The 21,388-nt window shown below is 43.3% G+C and overlaps 4 protein-coding genes across 10 annotated transcripts; 3 read left to right on the forward strand and 1 right to left on the reverse strand.

Moving 5' to 3' along the window:
• Positions 1-79: 79 nt before the first annotated feature.
• Positions 80-3,164, forward strand: LOC147039120 (uncharacterized). Its single transcript, XM_085902994.1, has 7 exons — positions 80-238; positions 330-532; positions 614-688; positions 763-855; positions 967-1,077; positions 1,144-1,267; positions 1,343-3,164. Exons 1-7 carry the CDS (start codon positions 229-231, stop codon positions 2,968-2,970), a joined length of 2,244 nt encoding a protein of 747 aa, XP_085759120.1. The 5' UTR covers positions 80-228; the 3' UTR covers positions 2,971-3,164.
• A 261-nt stretch (positions 3,165-3,425) lies between these two features.
• LOC147039121 (uncharacterized) lies at positions 3,426-8,207 on the forward strand. Of its 5 annotated transcripts, none has more exons than XM_085902991.1 (8): positions 3,426-3,653; positions 4,304-4,347; positions 4,470-4,506; positions 4,699-4,800; positions 4,932-5,027; positions 5,216-5,326; positions 5,525-5,648; positions 5,779-8,207. In XM_085902991.1, the coding sequence occupies exons 1-8, from the start codon at positions 3,630-3,632 to the stop codon at positions 7,788-7,790; spliced, it is 2,550 nt and encodes an 849-aa protein (XP_085759117.1). In that variant the 5' UTR covers positions 3,426-3,629; the 3' UTR covers positions 7,791-8,207. The 5 variants fall into 5 exon arrangements, with proteins under 5 accessions (XP_085759117.1, XP_085759118.1, XP_085759116.1 ...); XM_085902992.1 differs by having other exon boundaries at positions 4,304-4,395; positions 5,779-8,206; XM_085902990.1 differs by having other exon boundaries at positions 4,304-4,506; positions 5,779-8,206.
• Positions 8,208-8,445: 238 nt separating this feature from the next.
• Positions 8,446-12,928, forward strand: wdr45b (WD repeat domain 45B). Of its 3 annotated transcripts, none has more exons than XM_085902995.1 (10): positions 8,446-8,909; positions 9,619-9,693; positions 10,225-10,326; positions 10,408-10,495; positions 10,567-10,661; positions 10,735-10,925; positions 11,013-11,098; positions 11,180-11,281; positions 11,349-11,470; positions 11,588-12,928. In XM_085902995.1, exons 1-10 carry the CDS (start codon positions 8,843-8,845, stop codon positions 11,692-11,694), a joined length of 1,035 nt encoding a protein of 344 aa, XP_085759121.1. In that variant the 5' UTR covers positions 8,446-8,842; the 3' UTR covers positions 11,695-12,928. The 3 variants fall into 3 exon arrangements, with proteins under 3 accessions (XP_085759121.1, XP_085759122.1, XP_085759123.1); XM_085902996.1 differs by lacking the exon at positions 8,446-8,909 and adding an exon at positions 9,100-9,240; XM_085902997.1 differs by lacking the exon at positions 8,446-8,909 and having other exon boundaries at positions 9,624-9,764.
• Positions 11,009-17,574, reverse strand: LOC147039123 (uncharacterized). The gene is made up of 7 exons (XM_085903002.1): positions 17,522-17,574; positions 17,223-17,273; positions 15,601-15,796; positions 15,318-15,384; positions 15,196-15,225; positions 14,797-15,061; positions 11,009-14,592 (listed from the first exon to the last, which is right to left on the reverse strand). The coding sequence occupies exons 3-7, from the start codon at positions 15,643-15,645 to the stop codon at positions 14,511-14,513; spliced, it is 489 nt and encodes a 162-aa protein (XP_085759128.1). The 5' UTR covers positions 15,646-15,796; positions 17,223-17,273; positions 17,522-17,574; the 3' UTR covers positions 11,009-14,510.
• Positions 17,575-21,388: the final 3,814 nt, after the last annotated feature.

Raw genomic sequence — 21,388 nt, forward strand, 5'->3', positions numbered from 1 at the left:
GTGGTTACTCTCATAACTGCTCGCAGTTGCAGAAATGATTTCCGTCAAATATTTGCAAGTGGGAACGGAAGATGCGGACTCTTTATACTGTGACACCCATGTCGGACACTAAATGCCGTCGGACCGCAAAGCTTGAACGTTGTCTTAACGAAACTAGTCTACCCCGCTGAAATTAGTTCGGTCAAGTGGGCGCATTTACAGTCTGGACTCGAAGGAAGGGAAATCAAAATGAATCCAGGTAGGTGCATTGAATAAAAAGGCATCCGTGCACGCAAGTTACTTTGGCAACAATTGGGAATGTTTGATGAACCTCTTCATATTCCATGTAGGTGTCCAACTTCCGTTGTCTGCTTTGCGCCTACTGGTGTCCCCGGTTAAACTCGTCTCTGCAGCAATCTGGCAGATCATCGATCAACGAGTTGTGACTGATTATGAGATGGTGGAGGATTTTGTTGATCTGGTTGCAGACGTCGTGCCAGAAGTGATCACCGACTGTCAGCGGACCCAACTCATCCTGGGCCTCAGAGCACAAGTTAGTCGGTCACTTCAAATTAGGACACAACTGTAAATCCAATTGATCTATTCATTGTAATTCCTTTATTGTTTGTTTTAGATGGTCCTAGACTTATGTCATTTGGAAGGCAAGACTAATTTCAATGATGTAGAGCAGCACCTGGATCGAATGAAGGTATATAACAGTAGCAGAGTCATTTATGAAATGGTATTTATCTGCTGCTCATGAGATTTCACTATGTTTTGCAGAGCTTTGCTGAAAATGACAACCCATGCTCCAGTTTTGTGGATTTTGTGAAACACTTGCTGAATGATCCTGCTGAGAGGGAACACTTTTTTACCGTCAGTGTTATTCTTCTCAATGAAGAATATTTTCAGAACAAAACTGACCCCCAGACTTTCTGACGTTAAATGCCAATCCAATTGAACCTCGTTTGTCTGTTTTTCCTTTAGGAGGTTTTTCCCAAGGAGTTTGGCCCATCATATGACGCGGCTCTTAAGTCCCTAGTGGAGGTCTTTCTGTGCAGACTTGAGAAATTTCTTTCCGAGCAAACTTTCCAACAGGTACAAACACAAATATATGACAAAGCCATGAGTTGTATTCACAAGCACATGTCTTTTTCCATGTAGGTTGCTTCCACGTGTAGTGAGGTGTCCTCTGTTCTGGGCGACTCTTTGAAAACAATGCGTAGTTGTGATGCGCTCACAAATCTGCTTCAGTATCACAAGGGCCACGGCCTACTTGAACCCAATGGCAAGTGGTTTTTCATTTTATTTAAATTTTTATGAATTATGACCACAACTTTGCAAAAACAACCTTTTTTTACAGATATTTTCTCGGACAGCACCTACATCACGTCTGCTCTCAAGTGTGCTGCTGTAAAAGAAAATTCCTCGCAGGAGACCCCTTCGTCTTCTCCATGCCAAAAAGATACCACGGGGAATAGAATGGAAGAAGATATGCCGGTTAACAAATGCGTTTCCAGTCCAATGGAAGCATCTCCCGATTTTAACAAATGCGTTTCCAGTCCAATGGAAGCATCTCCCGATTGCTCTGACAGTAAGGACATTGGAAGTGAAGAATCTTCCTGGTCTTTCTATTCAAACGAGAACTCTCTGAGTAGTCCAAGTTCATGGTTCGACGACGCGGGTGAGGACGTCTTGGATGTGACCTCTGTGGGTTCATCTTCACAAGTGTTAAATGAGCTCACTCCCACCGTGACAAATAAGGAAAAAGCATCAACAAAACGTCCGGCCAGCAAAAAGAGCGTGCCTCCAAAAAAGTCTCGTCAAGTCAAAAGTCCTGAGTTAAAGTCCCGAGTCAAGTGCTTCATCTGCAATGAGCAAGTGAGCACCAAACTGAGAACTCACGTGAGAAGCCACTTTCCGGACGGACAGTATACCTGCCCACATTGCAACGGCAAATTTAAGCTTCTCTCATCCCTGAAGACGCATTTAGTCAAACAATGCTACGACCACGCTCAGCGCCGAGAAGATTCCGAGCCTGGGCAGGATCTTTATAAATGCGACCGCTGCGACAAGGCCTTTGAGTTTAGCCTCTCGCTGGAAGCCCATAAGCAGACTCACCACCAACTCTACTGCAGTGTGTGCAGGAAAGTCCTAAAAGATGCAGCCACGTTAGAAAGGCACAAGGCCTCCCACACTGAGTTTCAGTGTACGCGCTGTGAGAAAACCTTCATTCTTTTTAAGCCCTTGCGCAAACATTATCAACATTTGCATAAGGTTTGCAGACCCTTTACGTGCATTCACTGTTCCAAAACATTCTCAAGGCTGGAGTATATGATCCGACACGAATGGAGGCACGCTGGTCACCTGCCGCTCAAGTGCAATATCTGCGCCATGGGATTTCGAAACGATTGCGATTTGGTTTCGCACCAGAGGGTTCACACGAAGGAGAAACCCTACCTCTGCGGCGACTGCGGGAAAACATTTTCGCAGAGGACCAACCTGCTACGGCACCACCGTTTGGTCCATAGTGAGGAGAAAGACAAGAAGAAATACTTCTGTGCCGAGTGTGAGACCTATTTTAAAGAGAAAGGAGCTCTCTTACAGCACAACAAGCGCAAACACATCGACCGATGCACCCGCCGTTGTCTTTGTCCGTACTGCGGGAAGTCCATTTCTGTGTCGTCCATCGCCAGACATAAGTTGCTCCATACAGGAGAGAGACCTTTGAAATGCCAGGCAAATGGTTGTAACAAGACTTTCCTGACGGCTACTGAACAGAAGAAACACTTCCTCATGCACCACTCCACCGAACGCCCGTTCAAATGTGATACCTGCGGGAAGGGCTTTATCACAATTGGTCTCCGGAATGCACACGCTCAGCTCCATTCAGGCCAAAAGCCCTTTGTGTGCGACATCTGCATTAGGGCTTTCTCAAGGCGCCACACACTCAATAGACACAAGAAGCTTGTGCATGCACTTCCCATTTAGGACTCGGTCCTAATGCTGGTTCTTCTTTATTCCAATTTAAACATAGCTACGGTATAAATGTCTTCTGGTCTGAGTCATGAGCGTAATAACGAACGAGCCTGTGTACTGTAGTTTAGTGTTGAACCCAATAGCTGTTGTGACACACAAATGTAGTAAAAGAAACACAATATCAAACAAATAAACTCTTGAATAAATACTGTCTCAGGGAGTTTAATCTTGTACCCTTGAGCACTACTCACTTTTTTTTTTATTTTGAGCTGTCGACATTATACTCTCACCACTGACAGGAAAATTATATAAACAATTTTGCCTCGTCAGAATGATCCTCATCCTGGGTACATTTTCATATCGTTACGGTCTATTTAATTCTTTTAATAATATTTTAATCCTATGTAAAGACGATGTTTACCATCAGCCGATATTAATACGTAATTGTCAAAACATCCGACGACGTGTCGAAGAAACGGAACCATTCATTCAAAGTGTAGTCCGCCGGAATGTTATTCTCAACGGAACGCAAAAGCAACCGTTGACGCACAAAGCTCCATTTCCTACGGTGTTTTGAGATATTTACTGTTTAAAAATATCTTGCTGTTGGAGTGTTGACTCACGCATGTACATTCACCCCACTGCGGTGTAATGTGAATATATTAGGATGGATGAAGGTTCCTCCGAACAACCCGGTGAGTAAAAACTGGGCGGATTAGTTGGGCTAGGCCGCAACGCAGTGGGCGCGCGGGAATAGCATTGCTAACTCGTGTCGGACAGCAGTTTTCTGCTCAAATTAATTTGGTTGCCGCAGGGAAACGCTTTTATTTATGTCACTTAAGTTGCCTGTGACTGACTTTGTCCAGCGTTTGCTTCAAAGTACGTACGAATTGGTTCAATTTCACGTTCGTTTTTCTCCGCTGTCTTAGCAGTCACAAGCTAAGATAAGCGCTTGACTTTGGCTGGTGAAGTCTTTAGTACTTCATCGAATTTATTCTATTTATTGAATATATGTCATTCAACGAGTATTTCGGCACAAATGGTCTCGTGATGTTGGACTTAATTACGCTAGACTTGTACTTATTCTGCAGTAAGGAACAGCTCGTCCGATTGCGTCAAGTGAGCTGAAAGATTTAATTACATTCTATTATTGTAGGCATCTATTCCGGTTTGCTTACAGTGCATATGTTAAAAAATAAAAAAAGGGCGTGAGTTTTTCTGTTCCATAACGATACATAGCTGCTGTCTCTTCAAGATGCAGTTATGATTCTCAAATATGTCAGTGTCCTTGTGGTAAAAAGAAAAAATGTATATGATTTAGTCGTACATTTGTCTTCACATCCAGGTCCATCTCTCCCCTTCCCCGCTCTGCGCTTCCTGGTTCCTCCGGTTCGTCTGGTCTCTGCAGCCATCTGGCAAACCATAGAGCAGAAGACTGTATCGGATTATGGACTGCTTGAGGAGTTTGTGTTTATGGTTACTGACATTGTTCCTCAACTCCTTTCAACCAGGCAACGTGCGGAACTCATCTTGGGCCTGAGAGCACGGGTACCAAAAAAACTTGAACTCTTATCTCTGTTATGCATCATTTTGTTGAGGAAGCGATAGTCGTGCTCAAACTTTTCACCCTAAAGTATCATCAAAAACTAGAATAGTATTTAATTCTACAAGTGATTGAGATGACTAGAGATGCAGTGTCATAACATTTTATGTTATTATCTTTTTTCTCCATGACTGCAGCTCATCCTGGAGCTGTGCCGCTCTGAGGAGACGGCTAACATCCAGACCATTCAGCCACATCTCGATCGTATGCAAAACCTTCAATCACTGTGGAAAGTGGAGGTGAGTAGCGTGGTAAAGCAAGGTTGATTTCTTTCAGATGACAATTTTGCTGTCAGAACCTCATTCATGGTGTCACTGGATAGATTTTGCAATCCGATTCTCTCTGACCTTTGACTGCTTTTGTTTTGCAGACTAGTAATGCAACTCCAGACATTTCTGACTCTCATTTTATGAGCCTCGTCCGGAATTTGCTGAGAAATGCAGAAGAAAGAAACAACTTTTTTCAAGTAAGTTTGGTTTTCACTTGGATGGCGCCAAGAGGTATTGCCATATTAGAATTATGTCGCTGATGCCCTGCTACTTTGACATGGATCATATTTCTTTGACATCGTCTTGTTGATACTGAACAGCAGTGTATTTCAAATGAGTTGTGTGTGGGCTGTTTGCTAAGCAATTGTGAATTTTCTCTGTGCAGGATGTTTTTCCCGAAGACTTTGGTCCCACATATGACAAAGCAATCCAGACGTTGATGTGGCTCTTTCTATCCAGGCTGGAAAAGCTTATTCCGAGTCAGTCTCTTCAACAGGTGGGTCGCAAATGGACTTCTAATTTTTGCCTTTTAGTCGAAATTAGAAATGTTATTCCCTTATTGACATGCAAAATAAAACCCCCACCCAATTTTTGAAATCCTGCTGTAAGCCGTGATCCAGAATATGCAAATCAGGGCTGCGTCTTGCCGCCATTGGCTTTTAAACACCAAAGTTATTTTGTATTTCTTTGTCAGATTGCATCTTTGTTAAGTGACTCATCTTCAGTTCTGAAAGAGTGCATGGAGTCTTTTACTGGGTCGCAGGGGCTCAAAACAGTGTTGGACACACACAAAGACCTCAGCCAGTTGGAGGATGTTGGTAAGAATACATGCATCCTTCCATTATTTTGACCTCCAATTTATGAACTATTTTTAATATTCCTTCAAATATTTAATCCATGGCACCCATGTGGATGGTTAGCATAAATATAATATTTCCTTCTTTCTAGAATCTTGTGAGGTTGACAGTGGCATCTTGTCCACTCTCTGTCTTCCTCCCGCGGAAAGAGACGCAATCCTCCATGAGCAAGCCGGAATGGATCCAGAGAGTAGCGTGGTCTACACGGACTGCACAGAGATGGAGGTCGAAGCCGGCAACAAAATGCCATTTGCAGAGGAAAAACAGTGGTTGGGAATCGCTCAGGAAGAGAAGCCAGACATTGAAACGCAGGTGGCTCAAGAAGGTCCAGGTGCGAATGATGGTGGAATGGACCACCACAACCTATCTGAAACTCTTATCATAGGCGAGGATGGCAAGGTGACGGTGCTGGACAGCTTAGCAAAGGCGCCGCCGAGTAGACGCGGGAGAAAAAAGAAGCGTCTGGACGACGAAGATTTTCGAGTGCCCGCGGGCATGCGGGATCCGGACTTTGATCTGCTGAAAAGACCGGTGCGAAAGAATCGCGGACTCAAGATGAAACGGCTCCTGTCGCAGTGGCGGAAATCTGGGAGGACACCGGCCACCAGCAGTAGCAACAGTAGTCCCAAAAAGTATTCCGACTCTCTCGTCTCGGCCAAAGGCAACGGCTCGGACGACAGAACGTGCAGCGTGTGCGGCAAGGTGCTGAGCCATGCCAAATTCATGGAGCGCCACATGAACCAACACACCGAAGAGTTGATGTACTCTTGCGCAGTGTGTCAGAGGAACTTCAAGGACTTCCGCATCTTGCAGCAACACAAATGCCAAAGCGGCACGACCGAGGCAGAAGCCCAGAAAGAAAACGCCGAGACGGCAGAAGAAGAAGAGGATAGCAAGTCCGCCATCGTCATTTGCGAGCCGGGCGACGAGGCGCTGCCCGCAGATGACGCGGCGGACGACCCCGATTACACGCTGGCTGACGAAAAGAGGTCCTCCAAAGAATTGGGACAGAAAAGCCCGGAGGACACCAAGAATATCCTGGACGGCCCGTACTATTGTCCCCACTGCAGCGTGGAGTTCAAGTGCAAGCAGACGTTCCGCTTTCATTTGAGAAACATCTGTTACAACGAGCAACAGGTGGACCCGGATCAACCCGAAGACGTCCGCCATTGCTTCCGGTGCAACGAGTGCGACAAGGCCTTCAAGTACAAGTCGACTTTGGATTCCCACAAGCAAACGCACAACCCGCTCTACTGCGAGGTTTGCATGAAACTGGTGCGCGATTCGGAAGCCTTGGCCATGCACAAAGAATCGCACACGCCCTTCCAGTGCAACCAGTGCGAGGATAACTTCCCCGTGTTCAAGGCGCTGCATAAGCACTACATCGACGTCCACAATCCCGCCGAGCCTTTCACCTGCGCCCACTGCCAGACCACCTTTGCCAGTTTGAAGCGTTTCATCCGACACGAGTGGAAGCACACCGGCTACCAGCCCTTCCAGTGCCCCCACTGCACAAAAAGATTCCGATCCTACTCCGACCTGGTGGAGCACCAGAAAAAACACACCAAGGCTTATCCGTTCCTTTGCTGGGAGTGCGGCAAGAAATTCCGACACGGCGTCACTCTGACCAGGCACGTGGAGCGCGTGCACCAGTCCGGCGATATCCTCAGCGATAAAGCTTTACCGAGCTTTGCGTGCGGCCAGTGCGGCAAGAGCTTCACCTCGAGGAGATGCCTCCTGAAACACGATAACTTCCATCACAAAGGCATGCGCTTCCCGTGCGAGCATTGCGGCAAGGGCTTCTTCGGGAAAGACGCGCTCGTGAGGCACACCTTGATCCATACGGGCGAAAGGCCCTTCAAATGCGACGACTGCGACAAGTCCTTCCGTTCCTCGGCAGAGCTGAAAATCCATCGCAGATACCATACGGGCGAAAGGCCCTTTAAGTGTAGCATCTGCGAAAAGGGTTTTGTCCAGTCTTGTTTTCTCACGCTACACATGAGAACTCATACTGGAGAGAGACCGTATGTTTGCGCTAACTGTAACAAAGCCTTTTCCAGTTTACATGGCTTGAAAAGACATCGCAGGCTCGTCCATGCATAGGTTAACGCGGATTCTGACAAAATAAGACATGATTGCGAGAAACGTAATATTTGTTCATTGAAAAAAAAGTGAGGAACGGGAAAGGGGTCAGCTTGTGCTTCTTTCTCTGCTTGTCATGTCACGGGGACTGTAAATTGCTGAAATGTAACTGTATTTTTTACAGAAATGTTTGCTCTTAGTTCTACATAAAGTTAGTATGTGCAAATGATAAAACATTAACTTCTTTGGGAATAAATTTGGTTTTCTTCAGCAAATTCAGCTTTTATTGGTTATTGACTTGAACACAAATGAGCACCTCATTACAATATTAAACTAAGACCGGACAGCAAAACAAATGTTCAGTATAACATTGAACAAATGAAAACTATTGTTGGGTCATGCAACCAACTCAGGAGTAGGCTATGCAGAGCAATATCAGGACCATATGCTAAAACTCAATTTGACAGTGCACTAAAAAAATCCAGTGTTGTACAAATAAAAGAGGCAATATAATCTGAATTTTTGGATTTTTTTTTTATTTTGGACTAATTTCAAATTCACTCTTATTTCGATTGCAACATGACGGCACTTTTCTTTATTGTTCAAAGATACTCCTGTCTAATTTCCCCAACCAGTCAACATAACACAAAAGTGGCACCGTTCTCTTTTTATTCGCTAACACACTCTTCTTCCCAAGCGGTTTTAGTCGGAGCTACAGTTTATTTAACTTTATTCATTCTCGGGAATGTGGAAACCAGCAGTTCCGCGCACTGTTGAATTTGTTTATTATTTTTTTACAATTTGCTCATGTTTTAGAATAGGACAAAAATGTAACGGAGGACATTAAGTACACCGAGCGACTTGGAGTATTAGTCATGTTTGGGCTAAACAGGAACTAGCGTCCTTCCTTCCTTCCTTCTTTCTCCATGCAGGCAGCCAACTCTGGAGGGAGGAATGATGATGACGCTCGCTCGCTAGCTCGCTAGCTCGCTAGCTATCGGAGCAGCAGCAGCAGCAGTTGTTTGATTACTGATGCCATTATTTGCAATCCACTTGCTCGCTCGCGTAAAACGATGAATTCACTGCTGTCTAACCCGCAAGGGAACGGACTCCTTTACGCTGGATTCAACCAGGACCACGGTGAGAAGTGACGCTGTCATGTTTTTCTTTCCCTCTCTCACCAAAATGAACACGAACAGCGCCGCAGATGCTAAGCTAACACCGCTAACGAGACTGTCTCCTCTGAAAAGAATGGACAATTCATATAAATGACCGTAACCGATTTTTTTTCACTCGGAACTATCGACTATCACGACAGTTGCCATTGTCACTTACGGAAGTTTGAACGCAAAACACCTACCGTTTTGTTGTTGTTAGCCACTGCTAGCCTCCGCTAGCCACCGATTACGTTGTTTTCGTGCTTACGTTTGACAGCCCTGCGTGCGTGTAACATCAAAAACTACATGTCGAGGTACTTCAATACAATGTAGACGAATCGACACCTAAATGAGTGATATCCAACCAGCAACACTTTATGGACCGATTCGTTCTAACGCGTTCCATGATTATCATCACATTTGAAAAGACTGAAATGTTCTTAATATTCATGATCATGACAACGGCATTGGCAAGTCAATGTTTCACACACCTATCGTATATCGTAGTCTAATCTATATTACGTCTTTGCTGCCTTAATTACGGTCATCTATTGAAATAGATGAAATGATACGTGGTGATGCTTCAATATTAATGTCAGTGCATGTTGTTGGTAGTGTGCGCAATGTCTTCTGTGATGACAACTGTTAATGTTCCCTTTGACTCCTGACCCCATTTCTATGTGCCTCTGCAGGGTGCTTTGCCTGTGGGATGGAAAATGGATTTCGAGTGTACAACACAGATCCCCTGAAGGAAAAGGAGAAACAGGGTAAAAATGTCTGAAAACATTTCATTTTCAAAATTTCTAGAGCAGACCATCTCTCATCAATTTGTAGTGTGGTGAGTAAGCAAAAATGGAAGGTTTAAAGTGTTTTTCATTACCCTTGTAAAGCAAGTACGATGCAAGTGCACATTAGACTGGAAAAAGTTTTTTAGTAGGATCACACAAAATATCCATGAAAGATCAAATGGTTTTATTTTCTACTAATATTGTTATGAATCTCAGTCATAGCTTGAAAGATATTTATAACCAGGCTTGCCACATCCATGATTTTAAATTGTTTTTCTTGGGGATAAAAGAAGAGTAACCTTCCCCTCAGGATAGGCTAAATATATTTACTCAGCAGCTTGAGCCTTTCCAGAGTTGTTTTCCTTTTTTTCAAACTGAGAACAGAGGCTTGTGTGTCATGTCATTCTTCTTCTCTGTTGTCTGAGCCAAAGGCAAAGGAATCACCAGAAGTGGATCAGAAGCCAAATCAGAGAGCGCTTGATTCTGATCTCAATACATTTTGTGTTTTAGAGTTCTTGGAGGGCGGGGTCGGCCATGTGGAGATGCTTTTCCGGTGCAACTATTTGGCTCTTGTGGGCGGAGGAAAGAAACCCAAGTACCCGACCAATAAAGGTAGCATTAGTCTGCCTCAACACAGATCTTTGTGTTGGATCCAAATGAAAAAGAAATTGCTCAACCTTGATTTTGCTCTAGTAATGATCTGGGATGACCTGAAGAAGAAGACAGTCATTGAGATTGAGTTCTCCACAGAGGTGAAAGCAGTCAAGCTTCGACGTGACAGGTAGCCCCGCCCCAGCCCGTCCCCGATGAACAAGCGCTCATTTAAGGAAACTTGAACTGTTTTGCCGTCAGAATTGTGGTGGTCCTGGACTCCATGATCAAAGTGTTCACCTTTACCCATAACCCCCACCAGCTGCACGTGTTTGATACCTGCTACAACCCCAAAGGTGGCTTTATTTTCAGTGGCGCGTTTCAATTGTGTCAATCACAGAGCAATCATTCTTTTCTATCTTTCTTCAGGTCTCTGCGTGCTGTGTCCCAACAGCAACAACTCCCTTCTGGCGTTTCCTGGCACTCACTCGGGCCATGTTCAGATTGTGGACCTGGCAAACACAGAGAAACCGCCAGTGGACATCCCCGCCCACGAGGGGGCGCTGTGCTGCATCGCCCTCAATTTACAGGGCACCAGAATAGCAACCGCATCAGAGAAAGTAGGCCGAAAGTTGTGTTTTTTAATTTTTTTTTATTTGATTGTTACCAGTTGAAACATGACCCAATTGCACGTTGTTTGTCAACAGGGGACACTTATCAGAATTTTTGACACGTCGGCAGGTCAGCTCATACAAGAGCTGAGACGAGGCTCTCAGGCGGCTAACATTTACTGGTGAGACACACGTGAGCTTCATGAAATGTGAGCTAATAAATGCTATTTTGAAGTCCCTCTTCCGTACGTCCCTTTCTCTAGCATCAATTTCAACCAGGACGCATCTCTCATTTGTGTATCCAGTGACCACGGCACAGTGCACATCTTTGCGGCCGAAGACGCAAAGAGAAATAGGCAATCGAGGTTTGTCGACGTGCGACGTTCAATCCGATGATTTGTTTTCCCGCATTTCAAACAATTCTCTCTCCAGCTTGGCCTCAGCCAGCTTTCTTCCCAAGTACTTCAGCTCCATGTGGAGCTTTTCCAAGTTCCAGTTGCCGTCAAGCTCCCCGTGTTTGTGTGCCTTCGGAACAGAGCCCAACGCTGTCATAGGTGAGAACGCTTTGCTCGTCAAAAACAATGAAAGTTGACACCAAAGAAATCTTCTCCAAACTTCCCACAACGCTCGCTGCACCAGTTATTTAGGCCTTCTTTCATTGTGTCTGGCAGCTATTTGTGCTGATGGCAGCTACTACAAGTTCCTGTACAACCAGAAAGGGGAGTGTTCCAGAGACGTCTATGCCCAGTTCCTGGAAATGACAGATGACAAAATATGACCTTTTGAAATGAGCCACCATTACGCGGCCTAGTTGTCTTTCCTTTATTTTTTTTATTTTTATTTCTACCCCTCCCATTATCCACAAGGGACGAGAGGTCCCTCTGCTGCACTTCTCTTAAATGACTCTGCTGAAAGAGCTTTGGTTGGAGAGGACAGAGAAATAGTCAAGGCGACATGGACGTCCACCCTTGAACAAAACGCGAGGGACTGAAACACAAAAGCAAGGAGGTGTTTTGGACATCAGTCCCTATGAAGATGTCCTCCGATGACTTTACAGCGAATGGCTATTTTTTAAATCACATTTTTGTCGACTCACACCACCTAAGCTAGTTCTAGGGAGTGCCTCTGAGTGGAGCGAGAGAGAACCCGCAAAATCTTGGCATGATGATTCTGGGCAATGTTTCTGTGTGCGTATGTGTGTGCATTCTCCAAGCAGGCTTACAAAGAGCACCCGAGACAGCTGAGTTCATTGCATCCTTCACTCAATTCAAGACTGAATATTAATTACATACCATTGTGCAGAATGAAGACAAGTCATGTTTGCCCAAAGCTTTTTTGTTTTTTGTTTTATACATTGTGCAATACTTTTTTTATTTTGCGGTTATACAAGTTTTGGTATAGCCATGGTATACTTTTCTAGCCATGTATTATGGCTTTGTTTTTGTTAACACATAGCGGAGTCGATAATGAAAAAAAAAAATGATGCTACTACAAACATATTTGGAATAAATCCTGAAAATTAAAAAAGAAAAAAAATCTGATTTATGCCCTAAAGTGTTCATATTTTCCTTACACAATATTGAGTTAAGTGTGCCGGAAACTACAGGAATCGGGTTTCAAATGACTTTCCGTCATAACAAAATTGTGAAAACTTTTTTGTTTCAATTCCACGTAATGTCAAATTACTGTACTTGTAATCTGCTCTCTGCTGTGTACACACATTCTATCTAAAGAAAAATAGAGAGTTGTCTTCCGTGACACTATCTTTATGAATTCTTATAATGAAGAGAAATCCTATTTTCTAAAGTATATGTTCCAACTTCCCACGAGGTCCATGACAGCATTTTCATCGTAACATTTCACTTATGTTCACCAGATTGTCTATTTGTACTGTATTCTTCCTCCATCACTGAACATTGAAGGGATGCCGCTCAAAAGTGATAATTCACTTTGATTGTAAAACATGAACAAAATCTGCATTGACATTTGCTAATTAAATATACTAGCTTTTACATTTCTGTCTTGTGCTGTATGATTTCTCCATCTTGAAACCTGACCGATCTATATTTCACTCAGTTCACCACGAAGCTGATTCTTGTTGCTGGGTGTAGAAAATCAAAAATATGACACCAGAGAAGTTGATATGAGAATTGTGCAATGAAGTTTAAAGACAACTTGCTTCAACTTTGGGAAACAACTCGAACATGCGTGCTGAAAAACAACACAATTAAATTTAAGAAAGGGTATAAGCTACCGCAAGATGGCAGTGTCCCCATTCACTCGTATGTAACCCAGCGTAAAATGAACATGATCGTTTTTCCTTTTCGACCAGACGTCCTCTATGTACTATACACTACGTAATGAAAAGGCCGAAATTCTCTGTTCTCCTGCGCGTAAGGCAAAAGCTTTAACCACTACATCATTGAATGATCTGTCAAACACTGGTAGATTACCCTTTTTCAGAGCAAGTTGACTTTTTAAAGTACACTTTCCAAAAAATAGCTCGAGTTTCGCTGCCAAAATGGCAAAGTGCTTTTTAACTTTACCCGGTATTCGGGAGACCATGGTTCGAACTTTGAGATAAAGTTTGAATAGCATGAGACTCGAACTCGGTTCTCCCGAACATAAGGCAAAAGCTTAACCTACTACACCATTGAATATTCTAATAGTTGGCGATTTAGTAATTTTATCCATTTAGTGAAACATACTATGAGTACAAAATAAAACTGAAGTTTTCAACGGCAAAATGGCTGAATGATTTAGACTTGGGTTGGTGTTCAGCAGACTCGGGTTCGAAACTCGACGCTCGTTCTCTCTCCTCTGACAGCGAGCGCGTGCCACGCTGCTCTGGTCCACCTGCTGCACAACCGCGTTGAAAAGTGACAAGGTGGGTGTTCAACGTTTGTTAACCTTTTCAAACTAACTGCTTTTGCTCTCTTTCAGCGTCAACTTGCACTTTGGGCGTGCGTGCTTCCATCTTGCAAGCATGCAAGCCAAAAAGTTTGCAGAAGCTAGCGTTAGCAGTTAGCGTCTTCGACGACCACCCGAACGCATTCATTTGGCGCATTTAACGGTGGGTAAGTACATCTCCATTTTGAAAACTCAAGCACGCACCGTGTGAAAAGACGACTAACACCATTTTTGCACAAACATTTAGCAACGTCTGGACGACAGCGCCGTTTGGCCGAAGGTAAGTCGACATAGCAGCGTTTGCATAAATCCACCAGAGAATGAATGACTTAAACATTTTGATGCATTCGTGTTAATTTTCTGCTTTGTCTGCAGGTGCAAATCTTCAAAGCGAGCCCGGCATGGCCGACTGACTTTCTGTGAGTTATCAAGTCAATCGACTGCTCTAATTGTCTTATTTCTGTCCACAGGCCTGCATCTGGAACAGATTGACTGCAAAATGGCAAAAAGATTTTTATTAGCATGGCATCTTGTCAAATTGACTAAAGCAAACATTTGTTCTTTTTCTTTTGTCTGCAGGGTCCAAGATGGCCGTCCTCGCATGGCTTCATGAGACACTTGGAGGTAGGCCTACTCTTGCTCAACCCAATTTGCTGAAAATGTAAAAGCAGAATGGTTGTAACGTTACCGTGTCTTTAAGAGCAGCAAGCTGTGGTTGGAGAGACGTCCGTCTAGCCGTCCGTCCTGCTCTGCCCTCCATTCCTCACTGGTGAAACACGCACGCACGCATCCAAATGTTTGACACGTGTCAAACATTTCAAGTTGTTCTTTCTCCTTTTGTCCACCAGGTGGTGCTAAAGGACCTAGTTTCTGCAGCATGGCTCTATAAGGTTTTGAACCTGTGCCATTATAAACTTGTCTGACGTGCTGACAACTTACTACAAACTTGGCATTGTTTAAAAGCACTTACCTGCCTTTTTTTATGCCTCCCTCTTCCTGCAGAGCAGTTTCCAGTAAGGATGCAGTTAGAAAATCTGCCACGTGCTGGCCAAAGGAACAATCCCCCCCAAAACCATACCGAGGACATCCAAGGCTGCCTACATTTCCAGAGTTAAGGCTCAAATATTTGCAGCTTGATGGTCTCTCGTTTGTGTTGTGTGCAGGTGTCCACCCTGGAGAGTCTTGACAACATTTCAGGAACTCCCCCTGTGCACCAGTGACCAGCTGCTTCCAGTCTACAGTTAAAAGTAAAAGCAGTGAACTTAAACAGTCGTTGTGTCAACGATTCTTTTTCTTTCCAGGAAGAGGTGTCAAATCCTGGTCCAGAAAGTGCAGCCTGCCAGCGTCTTCAGCCTCTGAGCTCGTTCACCTGGGTCTGTGCTGCCTGAAGAGCCCTCTGCTGGTAAGAGAAGCTAAGTAAATGACAATTTAACCAACATGTTTCAAAATTCGAATCAGTTTTTGTGTCCAGAGTGGAGCAACATTGAATACCTGCTTGCAGCGGAAGTTGAGGACCAGAGCAAAGCCGCAGACCAGCAACACTTTGGTCTTGTTGCAACTAAAGATGTAAGGCAGTTTAAACGCTCTTCATAGCACAATCTTTTTATTCCAATAATTATGTTCCTCTATTTTCTGACAGGCAGCAAGGAAGAAAATCTGCTTCCTGGTCATGCAGCGCACAATACCTGCTGCCATGAACAACTTTGCTTCTGCACTGGTATGTTACATGCCAAAACATTTTCTGCACCAAACGTTGACTTAACCCATTACTTACCAAGCTCTTTTTTTGTCTTTGGTCCAGGCACGGAGTAACACTCATCCCTCTGGCTAACCACTTCGCCACTCGTCCCGCTGGCCGACCACTTTGCCACTCGTCCCGCTGGCCGACCGCTTCGCCACTCGTCCCGCTGGCCGACCACTTTGCCTGTCTGCAACCCAACTTGTTACTTTGTTGTGATGGAATGTTTACTCTGCAAAAGAAATAAAGCTTTATTACAAATAACAAACTTTCAACTCTTCATTTTCAAACATCACAAAACTAAAAATATTTTCTTTCCAACAAAATTATTTTTATTTTTTTCCCCCCCCCCCACCCCAAATTTTTTTTACGGATTTTTTTTCTGGGGAAATTTTGAGAAATGGGGCGGATCAGGACTGGGATACTGCTTCATGATTGGCCGAGGGCTCTAGAAATGGGCGGAGCAATGAGAAGGAAAGGCTGTAATTGGCCAAAAAGTGGGCGTGAATATGCAAATGAAGTGATTTGCGATTGGTTAGACTTCTAGTAGGCGTGGTTTGTTCAAAATGAAGCAATCTGATTGGTCGGATGCGAGATTTACTGCATTCCGATTGGCTGTCAGAAAGTGGGCGCGGTTATGCAAATTTAAGCCACGCCATGATTGGCCAGGCTGAATTTGGGCAGGGTTTGGGGGCGGGCAAAGTGGCACTTGGGGTTTTGGAAGGCTACTGAACACAGCCAAGTCTTTGACTGCTTCTCTCTGTCCACATGACTCAAAGTGACTGCAATTGCATCACTTTGACTCATGTGCACACAGAGAGAGAAGCAGCAAATACTTGTGTCTGTTGCAGTGACACTCACCTTAAGGCTGAAAACATAGTAGTGGACACTTAGGTTTACAAACAGTACTTTGCAGCCAATGCAATGACCAGCAAGCATGAAAGACTTCAAAGGAGCAAATTTGCTCATCAATCACAAAGACTCGCATTCCACTTGAACAATGGATTGACTAGAAAAGCAGTTTGAAAAGGCCCTGCATGCATGCAAGCAGATGAAGTGCTTGATGAGCTCACTTACTTCTCGTGGCAGGCACTAGGGGAAAGGAAGGTGAGCACATGCAAACCGTGCAAACATCTGGGACAAAACCTAAGTGGCAACCAGGTACTGCACAATGCCACCACCACTACACACTTTTGGACAAGTTTTTCCATGACACTGACGCAAACCAAGTCAGTTAAATATATGTTTCTGACTAACAACTTGGTTTGCATCAATGTCATGAAAAAACACATCCAGACGAGTGTGATGATTATATTGTGCAGTACCTGGCACTTAGGTCTTGCGAGAGATGTCAGCTGCTTGCATGTGCTCACCTTCTTCCTGGTGTGCCATGACAAGATGACGTCGGCTCCTCAAGCACATAACACTACCAACTAACTAACCAATACAAATTGCTTCTTTCTTTTTGTTTTAGATTCAAGTCATAATTTTAGAAGAACAAAGTGGTACACTTTCACTTTTCATGTGTGCCAACTATGATCAAAACTATACTTTTTGAAGTCATATATGACACATTTAAGATTAGGAGGCAAACGTTAAGGTGCACCTTGCTGGTCACCAGAGGCATAATGCCACATGGAAAATGGGGAGGTTCCTACCTTTCGAGATCTGCAGATCGACGACCAGCAGCCGACGTGGAGCCTCCAAGTCTTTAAGTTGGACATGGAAAAACAACGTTGAAGTCCAAACGCTTTCCTTGATTATCGATTGATTGACAGCCGAATGAGTGCTACTTGTGGGCATGCTAGCTAACGCTCCACCTCTTGTTTCACGAGAGCTAGCGAGTTTCCACTGACGTAACGACTAACATATATTCTCCTTTCATGTCATTGTTTACATGTATGCGTGTACATATATACAGCAAATGGAGCGCTTGTAAAAAGTTGACATGACTCACGCGATAGCCCAAATGACAACAACCTGAAGAGCTAGCTGCTCGCGAAAGCGGAAGTGTACGGTAGCCGAGAAAGCTCAATTCAAGTCACCAAAAAGCGCGTCTTTGGTAACCCGCACAAAAGACACTCCCACATCATGCATACAACACGCATAAAAGAAACTCAATCAAGCACCACTTGTGGATGGAATTGCCTGATTGAATTGGAAATGTTTTTGCATAAATATTCACATCCCCTAAAACGGTCCATCCATCTTTCACTTACCTCAGGTTCGGTCACAAACTTCCAAATTTCCTTGGAGTCAACAAGCCTCTCCCCAGTCCCATAAACTCCAAATGCCTTGAGGAATCTTCACTAGAGCCAACACACATAACTTAACCATTATCAGTTGACAAAAAACACTTGAGACTTTTGTGATGTAAGCCATGAAAGCAGATTTAGGTTCATGCTCCATTTTATGTGGTTGCATTGAGGACAAATAGTTTTGAAAATGTCCTTCCGTTGTCCTTTATAAACTCTTTTCACTTCTCTGCTGTCCCAATTCTCAATGGAAGAAATCCTTCAACACAGTTGTATTTCAGAATTCAACCACGTTGCCCTAAAGAAGTGCTTCCAGGTGGCCTGAGGCGAGTGACTCAAAAGGTCAAGACACCCGTGAGGGCGGAACACACCGCTACAAATCCTGTTGGGAGCTCTCACCGATAACTAAACCACCGAGTTGACCTTTGGGGCACTTAAGAGGATCCACGAGTCCCAGTTGACCATTCTCTCTCCATGATCATTTTTTCAAGTTCAAAAGTCCAGCTTGTGACGTATATTCGGCTTTGAATTTTGATTCAATGGATTCTTCAAGGAAAGTACGGTTGACATGTATTGATGAAAATCTTCCTTCGGAGCTGCTTAAAGCAACAAGACGCAGACGTTGCTGGAATGCAGTGGAGTTTCTCAGACTTGTAATTTGTTCCAAAACTCTCATGCTGCAGAAGCTCTCCATGTTTTCTTTTGTCCCTTATGGAATAAATCAGCCAAGGATCCTAATCATTTTTCTTGACAGTTCCCACCATGAGTTGCATTTTGGACTTAACTCGAATGATCCTGGGGAATGCAATAGAACATCATTTTCCAGAAAATAATTTTTCAAAGCAAAAGCATCAGAATTGAGTCATTTGTGTGGGAAATTGCTGTCGCAACACAGCAAGGACACTATTATCCACATAAATGGCACAATTTTCCCTCTTTTATGAAGTATGGATTTTTATCTTTTTGCTTCCGTGTACTTTTTATTCCAATGCTGCAGCATTTGCTTCCTTCAAAAGCTCAAAAGACATATTAGAGAAATATCTATCATGATAATAATATATATGATAATACAATACAAAATTGATCAATATATTTTTTTAATCAAAAATTCTACATATAAGATTATACATAGATAATGAATGATTACAATTTTGTGTGACTAACTCATTCACTGCCATTGATGTCAAAGTTCCATTTTTTTTTTATTTTTTTTTACCTGGGCTGGCACTGAATGAGTTAAAGGCTCACTTAGTGGGGTTAAGATATTTTTTTTTTGGAGCACCCTTTGATTTCCAAAAGACCACTCTGAAAATTGTGAGAGTGTGGCTTGCCAATGTGAAATTGCTGCCGGCAGTTGGACTGACTGAAGGATTTTGGATCAAAGTGATGAGTGAAATGAGATCATGGCCACTGTTTGCCAAAAACGGCATGGCACTTAGACAGCGCAAATTGCTCATTTGGTCATTCTTTCCATTTTCAAGGGTGACAGACAACATGTTTTTAGTCAACTCGGAGAAGGAACAGCAAGCAGCACGGCGGGGTCACGCTACACGCTGTGCGTTAATTCACCCATAAACGCTGTGCAAAGAGAAGCTCAATTGTGCAAAGCGCATCCCATATCTTGCTCGTTTGCTGACGCTGATGTCTCAAATCAAGCGTTGTCAACTTCTCCTCCGTCCCTTCGCGGCATCGCAGCAGGAGATTCCAAAACAATCAGAAAGACGTGGGGATCTTGATGATTGCGGTGTTGCTGCGAGTCTGCAATTGTATGAAAGCAGCAACGCAAAAGAATTACTTTTGTTCACATAGACACACTCATGCCTTGTAACATTTCATATCCTGACTCACCCCTCACTGAATTTCATCACCCCTGAAATAGCAACTGGTCTGGCCAAAGAATAGTTTTTCTTCAACGCTGTATCAAAGCCAAAAGTTCAGCAGAGCCGCTCTGCCTTTTCCTTAATAGACAAACAGCTTATGGTATTAAAGTCAAGTCAAGCCCAAAACTTTCAAGCAGCATAGAAACATTTGCTTGTATTATCAGCTATCTCTTCATGTTGTGCTTCAGTGAATCATGTCCTCTTGATGATAAAAAAAAAAAAAAAGGAGACGCCTCACCTTCAGGATAATTCCACCATCTTCCTCTCATGTTGCCACAGATTTACCTATTTGAAATTCACGACATCAGCTTGAACCTTTACAAGTTTCCGCACGCACACACAAGCAAGTGAAGAATGAAAAAAAGTGAATCTTATGTGTGAATATAATTGGAAATGTTTGTTAATTGATGTGCTTCAGGCTTTATTATAGCAATTTAATTTTGGGGGGAGGTTGTTGCTTTTATTTGTTTCATTTTCTCCAAAATGCCAGAGACAACATTTAAATAGACTCTGCTTTCTGTAGAATGCTATCTTCAAGTGATTATATCAAACATTTGCTCTAGAAATTACAATTAGTAGTGAAACTAGGGACATTGCTAATTCTCCGCTAAATTAATCCTCATAACTAATCTCTGCTTCAATTTTTCATTGAGTTCTCGGAAAGTGTCCTCTTAAACCTTGCTGCGGCACTTGACATCTGACTAATTATAGTCTGTCTTGGCCTTGACTTGTCAAGGAGCTTCTCAGCTGTTGGACTGAATAGTACAGTGATACTAGAAGGCATAAGAGCACCTAATTCAACAGCTAAAGTAACAAGCACTCCTTTCGGATGATTGTAACTGCTTGGCTTCCTGTTTTGGAGTACCCGCTTGACTTACTGTTGCTGTTTTATCCGTTGCGATGATCCCAATTAATCCCAATTAAAGGTGAAGTCTATTTCGGACTATCTATTATCATGCAGCAAATTATAACCCGAGTGACAATCTTGGATTCGATCAACTTGCCACACGTGAAGAGGAAGTGAAGATTGAGAGACTTGACTTTTCCTGTCTATTAATAATGTGTATGAAATTGCGTGTTGAAACAACCTCCTGGATTGATTCTGTGCCTCGCACTTTGGGACAGCGTGAGTGGCTTGAGTAGAATCACTCACATTTCAGAAGCTAAGAGTCTCGTCTGTCGTTAAAGTGTGACATCGAGCCTCGGGTTGTGATTATTAATCTTAAAGTCAGAGATACTACTTTTTATTGAAGTTTGGCTGTTCTACACAGCGCTATTAATTAAATCGATTGTAATAATTAATAGGAAACTGATATTGGTGAAGAGTATGTTTGTTCATTATTTATTTACACGTTCATAATTTATCTCTTAGGATGAAACATTTCCATCAAAACACTAAAGTCCATTTTTTTTTCCATCTCTTTATGTTTGAATACAACAGCAGGTAAAAAAAGAGGTTTGCTGTTATCTTCAATAGGAAGTTACAAAGAACAAAAAGAGCAAATAAAGCTTATTTCTGAATCGAGAAGAAATGTTTTGGGTTGCTTTCAAATATTATGAAGGATCAATTGCGCTTCACTTTGGAAGTTGGAAACCTGAGCTGCAGGGATGATGTAGTGTGTGACTCTTCAACTGCAGACTCACATTTACTGCACGTGGTTAGACTCCTGCAGGACGTATTCCATTAAA

Source organism: Syngnathus leptorhynchus, chromosome 22 (assembly GCF_054491065.1).
Source record: "Syngnathus leptorhynchus isolate UIUO chromosome 22, UIUO_Slep, whole genome shotgun sequence".
Taxonomy (NCBI): Eukaryota; Metazoa; Chordata; class Actinopteri; order Syngnathiformes; family Syngnathidae; genus Syngnathus; species Syngnathus leptorhynchus.